The sequence below is a fragment of the Hyla sarda genome, chromosome 2, assembly GCF_029499605.1.
Source record: "Hyla sarda isolate aHylSar1 chromosome 2, aHylSar1.hap1, whole genome shotgun sequence".
NCBI classification, from domain to species: Eukaryota; Metazoa; Chordata; class Amphibia; order Anura; family Hylidae; genus Hyla; species Hyla sarda.
Genome location: NC_079190.1, coordinates 322,736,891 through 322,746,767, shown reverse-complemented (window position 1 = coordinate 322,746,767; position 9,877 = coordinate 322,736,891). Strand labels below are relative to the sequence as shown.

Below are 9,877 nucleotides of genomic sequence, written 5' to 3'. Positions count from 1 at the left end.
ACAGCTGTTTGCTTTCTGGGCATGCTGGGAATTGCAGTTTTGCAACATCTGGAGAGCTACAGTTTTTAGACCACTGCACAGTGATCTCCAAACTGTGGACCTCCAGATGTTGCAAAACTACAACTCCCAGCATGTCCAGACAACAAACAGCTATGTGGGCATGCTAGGAGTTGTAGTTTTGCAACATCTGGAGGGATATAGTTTAGAGACCACTGTATAGTGGTCTCAAACTGCAGCCCTCCAGCTGTTGCAAAACTACATATTCCAGCATGCCCAAACAGCTGTCTGGGCATGCTGGGAGTTGTAGTTTTGCAACATCTGGAGGGCTACAGTTAGAGACCACGGTCTCAGACTGTAGCCCTCCAGATCTACTTACCGGCTTCCGTAGGATCCCGGCAGCCGTCCTCTTCAGACGCACGTGACGCCGCCCGCCGATCAACGTCGCCGCAGCCTCCGGACGGGTAAGTGGACGTCGGCGCCCGGTCCCCTTCGGTTCCCCGTTCTGCCCCGCATATTGTGGGAGGGCAGGACGGGGAAAACGAAAGTTAACCCCCCCGCCCCCGGTCTGCTATTGGTCGTCGCCTCTGACGATCAATAGCAGACCAATAGCAGGGATAGGAGGGGTGGCAACCCTGCCACCTCACTCCCATGCCTACAGGGGGATCGTGGGTGTCTTAGACAACCGCGATCCCCCTTCTATTCCGGGTCACCGGGTCACAATAGACCCGTATGACCCGGAATCGGCGCAAATCGCAAGTGTGAATTCACTTGCGATTTGCGCCGATCGACCAAGGGGGGGGGGGGGGGGGCTGTCTGATGACCCCCCTGGGCATTTGCACGGGGTGCCTGCTGATTGATATCAGCAGTCACCCCGGCCCGGTCCCCGCCCGGCGCGCGGCGGGGACCGAAATTCCCACGGGCGTATGGATACGCCCTGGGTCCTTAAGTACCAGGACGTCAAGGCGTATTCATACGCCCTAGGTCCTTAAGTGGTTAAGGGGTTAAATGTATAAATTTTCCTGCATGTAGTAATGATTTTTTTCCAGAAGTATGACAAAATAAAACCTATATGAGTAGGGTATCATTTTAACCATATGGACCTATAGAATAATGATAATATGTCATTTTTACCGAAAAATGCACTGTTTAGAAACGGAAGCCCCCGAAAGTTACGAATAGGTGTTTTTTTCTTCAATTTTGTTGCACAATTTTTTTTTTATTTCGCCATGGATTTTTGGGAAAAATGACTAATGTCACTGCAAAATAGAATTGGTGGCGCAAAAAATAAGCCATAATATGGATTTTTAGGTGAAAAATTGCAAGGGTTATGATCTTTAAAAGGTAAGGAAGAAAAAAATGCAAAAACTGAAAACTGAGTCCTTAAAGGACAACTGTAGTGGAACACTTTTATATATTCTCGTGCCCGGGCCTCAAAAATAAACAAAAAAAACTTTACCTTCCTACGAGCCCCCGTTGGTCCGGCACTGGCCTCACGGTCCGGCAGTGCTGACCTCATTCCACTTCCTGGGGACGGGGATGCCGCAGAGCCGTTGGCGTATCACTGGCTCCAGCGATGTCCCGCCCCGGCCTGTGATAGGCTGAGCCCACTGTCATGTAAGAAGCCGGCCAGAGCTCCTTACATGACAGTGGGCTCAGCCTATCACTGGCCGGGGCGGGACATCGCTGCGGCCGGGGATACGCCGACGGCTCTGCGGCGTCCCCGTCCCCAGGAAGTGGAATGAGGTCAGCACTGCCGGACCGTGAGGCCTGTGTCGGACCAACGGGGGCTCGTAGGAAGGTATGTTTATTTTGTTTATTTTTGAGGCACGGGCACAGGAATATATAAAAGTGTTCCACTACAGTTGTCTTTTAACCCCTTAACGATGAAGGACGTATATTTACGCGGTGTCCCCGCAGCATATCGGGTCGGTCCCGGCGACTATCAACGGCCGGGACCCGCGGCTAATACAGGTCATCACCGATCGCGGTGATCCCCTGTATCAACCCTTCAGACGCGGCGATCAAAGCTGACCGCCGCGTCTGAAGTGAAAGTGAAAGTAACCCGGCTGCTCAGTCGGGCTGTTCGGGACCGCCGCTGTGAAATCGCGGCGTCCCGAACAACTTACAGGACACCGGCAGGGCCCTTACCTGCCTCCTCGGTGTCCGATCGGCGAATGACTGCTCCGTGCCTGAGATCCAGGCAGGAGCAGTCAAGCGCCGATAACACTGATCACAGGCGTGTTAATACACGCCAGTGATCAGCATGAGAGATCAGTGTGTGCAGTGTTATAGGTCCCTATGGACCTATAACACTGCAAAAAAAAAGTTTAAAAAAAGTGTTAATAAAGGTCATTTAACCCCTTCCCTAATAAAAGTTTGAATCACCCCCCTTTTCCCATAAAAAAAAATAAAACAGTGTACATAAAAATAAAAATAAACATATGTGGTATCGCCGCGTGCATAAATGTCAGAACTATAAAAATATATTGTTAATTAAACCGCACGGTCAATGGCGTACACGTAAAAAAATTCCAAAGTCCAAAAAAGCTTATTTTTGGTAACTTTTTATACCATTAAAAAATAAAAAGTGATCAAAAAGTCCGATCAAAACAAAAATGGTATCGATAAAAACTTCAGATCACGGCGCAAAAAATGAGTCCCCATACAGCCCTGTAGGTGGAAAAATAAAAAAGTTATAGGGGTCAGAAGATGACATTTTTAAACGTATAAATTTTTCTGCATGTAATTATGATTTTTTACAGAAGTACGACAAAATAAAACTTATGCAACTGGGGTTTCATTTTAACCGTATGGACCTACAGAATAATGATAAGGTGTCATTTTTACCAAAATATGCACTGCGTAGAAATGGAAGCCCCCAAAAGTTACAAAATTGAGTTTTTTCTTCGATTTTGTCGCACAATGATTTTTTTTCCGTCTCGCCGTAAAAGTTTGGGTAAAATGACTAATGTCACTGGAAAGTAGAATTGGTGACGCAAAAAATAAGCCATAATATGGATTTTTAAGTGGAAAATTGAAAGGGTTATGATTTTTAAAAGGTAAGGAGGAAAAAACGAAAGTACAAAAACTGAAAAACCCTGTGTCCTTAAGTGGTTAAAGCGTCAGATCAAACAAAAAAAAATTTTTTTTTAATATATCACTCAGTACCTTATCCTGACCATATACATCTAATTTATGAGTCTAGCACCTTTATTTTATTTTTTTATCACACTTTTAGTTTAGCTCACTAGTCTGAATTCCTCTCAAAGGGAGGGGGCGTGGCCTCACTGTGCAGGTCTCCGCCCTCTCCCTCAGTATGCTGTCTGCTCACATTTCCCCTAGCATTAGCAAAACTACAACTCCCAGCTTGTCCTCACTGACAGTAGCAGGACACAAGCTGACAGTGGGAGGATTTTTCCTCCAGCTGTGAACCCTGCGTTCACAGCTGTCAATCAAGAAAGTATGTCCATGACATAGGTGATGATGCATGGACACAGCAGGACTAGTATGTGTCCAAGCAGGCAGGGGAGGGGGGGGGCAGTTGTTTGACTGGCTTTTTCAGTATGAAATACTGATATTTTTCTAATGAAAGCAATTGCAAAACCTATTGGTTATGCATTCTTTACAACATATCAAAAGTTTTAGCATCTGACAGTGCCCATTTAACCCTTTAACGACGCAGGGCGTATATTTACGTCCTGCGCCGGCTCCCGCGATATGAAGCGGGGTCGTGCTGCGACCCCGTATCACATCGCGTCGGTCCCGGCGCTCATCAACGGCCGGGATCCACGGCTAATACCACACATAGCCGATCGCGGCAATGTGCGGTATTAACCCTTTAGAAGCGGCGGTCAAAGCTGACCGTCGCTTCTAAAGTGCAAGTGAAACTATCCCGGCTAGTCAGTCGGGCTGTTCGGGATCACCGCGGTGAAACAGCTTACAGGACACCGGGAGGGCCCTTACCTGCCTCCTCGATGTCCGATCGACGAATGACTGCTCCGTGCCTGAGATCCAGACAGGAGCAGTCAAGCGCCGATAACACTGATCACAGGAGTGTTAATACACGCCTGTGATCAGGATGAGAGATCAGTGTGTGCAGTGTTATAGCTATAACACTGCAAAAAAAAAAAAAAAAAAAAAAGTGTTAATAAAGGTCATTTAACCCCTTCCCTAATGAAAGTTTAAAAAATAAAAAAGTTATAGGGGTCAGAAGATGACATTTTTAAACGTATAAATTTTTCTGCATGTAGTTATGATTTTTTCCAGAAGTGCGACAAAATCAAACCTATATAAGTAGGGTATCATTTTAACCGTATGGACCTACAGAATAATGATAAGGTGTCATTTTTTCCAAAATATGCACTGCATAGAAACGGAAGCCCCCAAAATTTACAAAATGGCGTTTTTTCTTCGATTTTGTCGCACAATGATTTTTCTTTCCGTTTCGCCGTGATTTTTTGGGTAAAATGACTGACGTCATTACAAAGTAGAATTGGTGACGCAAAAAATAAGCCATAATATGGATTTTTAGGTGGAAAATTGAAAGGGTTATGATTTTTAAAAGGTAAAGAGGAAAAACGAAAGTGCAAAAACGGAAAAACCCTGAGTCCTTAAGGGGTTAAAGCTGACTATTTCTTCTTTGATAAACAAAAAGGGTTCTATGGTAACAATTTACCTGACACCAGAGTTCCGCACCCTCATACCACACGTGAGCTGCACATAAATATTGTCCCTGATCGGCAGCCAATCACAAGTGACCGCTTGTAAAAGGACCAATCAGAGATAAACTTCCGAGCTGACACCTGCTTTAGCAAGGATGTTGACTATGGGCGGAGCGCAGCAGGGCGCTGTTGGTTTGGTGACCAATGGCGGGAGAGAAGTAGAAAGAGTGACGTCTTCGCCAGCCAATAAGCGCCTAGCCGTATCGTACCTGTCAGTGTGCTGGCTGCGGCTCAGGAGATCTCGACAAGTGATGGGTTCTCTTGGAGGAACGCGGCTGCGAGCCCTATTGTTTGTGTTCTCAGTATGTCATGTGCGGGCTCTGCTCCCCTCAGATCGGTTGGAAGCCCGCTCTTCTGTGTGGCGGCGCGATGCGCAGTGGTTATCCCGGGTACGAAGGAGTGCGGTGCCTGACATGTCGCCCAGCACCGACAGGACCTGCCAGCAGCCCGTGGCCTTACAGGACGTCCTCGGAAACGAAACGCACCCGGTGAGGCTGCCAGGGGTGCACAGGCTGTGGTTGTGAAGTTGGTCTCATTGCGGTACCGTATATGGGGCTTGTTGTGGGGTCAGAGTTAGAGGTTGTAGATAGTACAGGTATGACAGGAGAGAAAAAAATAAAATAAAAAAAAGATTATATATATATATATAATGTGTGTGTGTCATGCCATATTCAGGGGGCATTGTGTGTTAGGCTGCATTCACACCACATTTTGCAATACAGTTCCCGTATCAGGTTTTTGAGGAAAAACGGATTCCTCAAAACCTGACTTAACTGTATCAAAATGTGTGTACATATTTTCACCCGTATACAGTTAAAAACCGTATACGGTTTGAAAACTGACATCCGGTTGCATCCGTTTTTTAAGGAAAAACGTATAAATTTTTAACTTTTCACTCCATTTTGAATAAAGTTTTACTTGTTTGTTTGAAATTCCAAGAAAACTCTGCAAAGTCAAAAAACCGTGTGGTGAAAACCGGATGGAACTGTATGCACATACAGTTCTGTACGGTTCCCATTGACTCCCATGTTAAAAAAAAAAAAACCAAAAAAAAAAAAACCCTGTATACGGTTTAATACAGTTTTTCAACCGGACCTAAAACCGTGGTAGACTACAGTTTTGGGTACAGGAAAAAAACCTGACAAAACCGTACAGGATGCAAAACGGACACAACCTGATGCATCTTTTGGCATACGGTTTTCAATGGAGAGTCAATGCATACGGTTTTCAATGGAGAGTCAATGCATACGGTTTTCAATGGAGAGTCAATGCATACGTTTTCCATTATGGTTCCGTACGGTTTTCCCATAGAAAACATATACGGGAACTGTATTGCTAAAACATGGTGTGAATGCATCCTTAGCTGTGAGGAGATTTGTCCTGACATACCCTTCCTGGTTATTATAGTATACAATATAAAGACTCTGGACATGTGATCACCTGTTATCTAGTTGTAGCTTAACAATCTTTGCCGTTGACTCATTACAATGCTTTTCATTCTCTCATACAAATGTCTCCTTCCAATAACACGGCCATATTTTCGACGGTATTTTGTATCAGTATATTTAGTCCAAATTAAAAGGACCATACAATGTGTCTCCAGCTGTTGCAAAACTACAACTCCCAGCATACCCGGACCCCCCTGGAATGAATGAATCAGCTGCAGCACTGTCCCCACATCGGAAGTTCTGCAGCGCCCGCGGCCCACTGGCTTGCAGCAGGGGGAGGTGACAGCTTTTGTTGTCCAAACAGAAGTCCTGCACCCGCAGCTCAAAACTCATTCATTTCCAGTGCCGCGGCTCACAGGAGGAGAAGGAGAGTAACGCCTGCGGGTAACATGATTAGTAACCCGATGTGGGGATAGCGCTGCAGCTGAGTTAATTGGGTGGGGGGGAGGAAAAGCAGAGCAGCGCCCACGGTAGGGATCGACCGATATAGATTTTTTTTTTTTTTTTTTTTTTAGTGCCAATACCGCTACTGATAACCTGTGAACTTTCAGGCCAATAACTTATACCGATATTCTGTTGGCAGTATAGTTCCCCCCACATTAGTTTGGCAGTATAGTTCCCTCACAGACATATAGCCTCCAGCCATATACAGTGTATGGCTGGAGGCGGTATGCCTGTGTACTGACAACCACTCCTCCAGTCCAGCCATAACAGTAGGTCCTGGGACTGGAGGAGCGGTGGTCTGAGCACTGAAGCTGATGTGCTGCTGGTCACTTGCCATGCTGGCCAGTGCATGTTCCGCTCCTCCTCGCCTCTGTTGCTATGGGCGCACGCACGGGACGTATCCCGGCAGCCCCTGTGTTTTTAAACTTAATGCGGGGCCACACAGAGTTGACGGGGAGGGTGCAACCCATATGTGGGTGTAAAGTGCTGTGCGGGCAAACTACAATGCTCAGAAGAGAAGGAGCACCATTGAGCTTTTGGAGAGAATTTGTTTGGAATGGAAGTCGGAGACCATTTGCATTTACAAAGCCCCTATGGTGCCAGAAGAGTGGACCCCCCACCTCCCAGACACACACACACACACACACACACACACACACACACACATTTTGGAAACTACACCTCTCATGGAATGTAATAATGGGTACAGTGAGCATTTAAAGGAGTACTCCAGCGCAAAATAACTTATCCCCTATCCAAAGGATAGGGGATAAGTTATAGATCGCGGGGGGGGGGGGGGGGTGGGGGGGTCTGAGCGCTGGGGCCCCGGGGATCTCCTGGACGGGGCCGCGGCAGTCTGCCGGAAGTGAAGTTTCGTCCCCAGCAGAAAGCCGCGGCAGACACTCCCCCCTACATGTATCTCTATGGATTTCATGGAGGGGGCGTGTCGGCCGCCGCGTCATGCGGGGAAGACGGATAGGGGATAAGTTATTTTGCACTATAGATGTCCTTTAAACCCCACTGGCGTTTGACAGACTTTTCGAACAGTGGGCTGAGCAAATGAAAAATTTTATTTTTCATTTTCACAGACCACTGTTCCAAAAATCTGTCAAACGCCAGTGGGGTTTAAATGCTCACTGCACCCTTTATTACATTCTGTGAGGGGTGTAGTTTCCAAAATGGGGTCACGTGTGGGAGTCCACCATTCTGGCACCATTGGGGCTTTGTAAACGCATATGGCCTTCAATTCCAGCCCAATGGCGCTCCTTCTCTTCTGAGCCCTGTAGTGCGCCAGCAGAGCACTTTACATCCACATATGGGGTATTTCCTTACTCAAAAGACATTGTGGTACAAATATTGGGGGGCTTTTTTCCTATTACACCTTGTCAAAATGGAAAAATTTGGGATAACACCAGCATTTTAGTGAAAAAATAAAAAATTTTCATTCCAACTTTAACGAAAATTCTTCAAACACCTGTGGGGTGTTAAGGCTCACTATACCCTTTCTTATGTTCCTTAAGGGGTGTAGTTTCGAAAGTGTTTTTTTTTTTTTTTTTTTTATGGCAGAACCGCTGTAACGATCAGCCACCTCTGTGCAAATCGCCTCAAATGTACATGGCGCTCTCACTCCTGAGCCTTGTTGTGCGTCTGCAGAGCATTGTACGCCCACATATGGGTTATTTCCGTACTAAGGAGAAATTGCGTTACAAATTTTGGGGGTCTTTTTTTTTCCATTTACCTCTTGTGAAGTATGGGGTAACACGAGCAAGTTAGTGTTAAAAATTTTTTTTACAATAACACGCTGGCGTAGACCCCAACTTTACCTTTTCATAAGGAGAAAAAGCCCCACAAAATTTGTTAGGCAACTTCTCCCGAGTACGGAAATACCCCATATGTGGCACTAAACTGTGGCCTTGAAATACGACAGGGCTCAGAAGTGAAAGCGTCATGTGCATTTGAGGCCTAAATTAGGGATTTGCATAGGGGTGGACTTAGGGGTATTATATGCCAGTGATTCCCAAACAGGGTGCATCCAGCTGTTGCAAAACTCCCAGCATGTCTGGACATTCAATGACTGTCCAGCAATACTTGGAGTTGTTGTTTTGGAAACAGTGCCGTACCTGATGTTTTTCATTTTTATGGAGGGGGGGGGGGGTAAATGGACTATGTAGGGGTATGTGTATATGGGGTGTTTTACTCTTTATTTTGTGTAGTGTAGTGTTTTTAGGGTACATTCGCACAGGCGGGGTTCACAGCGAGTTTCCCGCTGGGAGTTTGAGCTGCAGCGTAAAACTTGCTGCATCTCAAACTTGCTGTGAGAAACTCGTTGTAAACCCCTGCACGTGTGAATGTACCCTGTACATTCACATAAGGGTGGGGGCAAAACTAAACTACAACTGTCAGCATGCAGTGACAGCAGAAGGGCATGCTGGGACTTGTAGTTATGCAACAGCTGGAGGCATACTGCTGCAACTTCCAGCATGCCCTCTGGCTGTCCGTGCATGCTGGGGGTGGTAGTTATGCAACAGCTGGAGGCACACTGGTTGCAAAACACTGAGTTTGTTCCTTAACTCAGTGTTTCCCAACCCGTGTGCCTCCAGCTTTTGCAAAACTACAACTCCCAGCATGCATGGTCTGTCAGTGCATGCTGGGAGTTATAGTTTTGCTACAGCTGGAGGCACACGGGTTGGGAAACACTGAGTTAGGAAACGGTCAATATTTCCCAACCAGTGTGCCTCCAGTTGTTGCAAAACTACAACTCCCAGCATGCCCAGACAGCTGAAGGGCATGCTGGGAGTTATAGTTTTGCAACAACTGGAGGAGAACAGTTTTGAGACCACTGTGTAGTGGTGTCCAAACTATAGCCCTCCAGATGTTGCAAAACTACAACTCCCAGCATGCCCGGACAGCCAAAGGCTGTCTGGACATGCTGAAAGTTGTAGTTTTGAAACTCCTAGAAGCAGCAGTGAAGTTCACTTTACAGCGATCTTCACTGCTGCCTCTGATGTCAACGCCGCCGCTGCCTCCCCCACTTGCCTGCTTCGGGCCTCAGGTATGTGCCGCCGGTCCCCCCCCCCCCCCTGCCACATTGGCCCCCGCAGCTCTCGGGGTCATCTTCCCCCGCTCTGCCCGGACTTCTAGGGGGATCTGAACTTTCACCCCCCCCCCCCAATCAGCTGAGACACTGTGATTGGTCCACAGGGACCAATCACAGTGATCGCTGACCAGGACCATTCACAGATGGTCCTGGGGTGGCTTGCAGAA

General features: G+C 46.9%; 1 protein-coding gene across 2 annotated transcripts in view; it reads left to right on the top strand.

The window, feature by feature from the left end:
- The first annotated feature begins 4,793 nt into the window (after positions 1-4,793).
- The window catches only part of SORT1 (sortilin 1), a 127,479-nt gene continuing 122,395 nt past the window's right edge, over positions 4,794-9,877 (top strand). For both annotated transcript variants that reach the window (XM_056557847.1, XM_056557846.1), the window contains exon 1: positions 4,794-5,209. In XM_056557847.1, the coding sequence (XP_056413822.1) occupies positions 4,817-5,209 (393 nt within the window). In that variant the 5' untranslated portion in view covers positions 4,794-4,816. The remainder of the gene's footprint in view (positions 5,210-9,877) is intronic.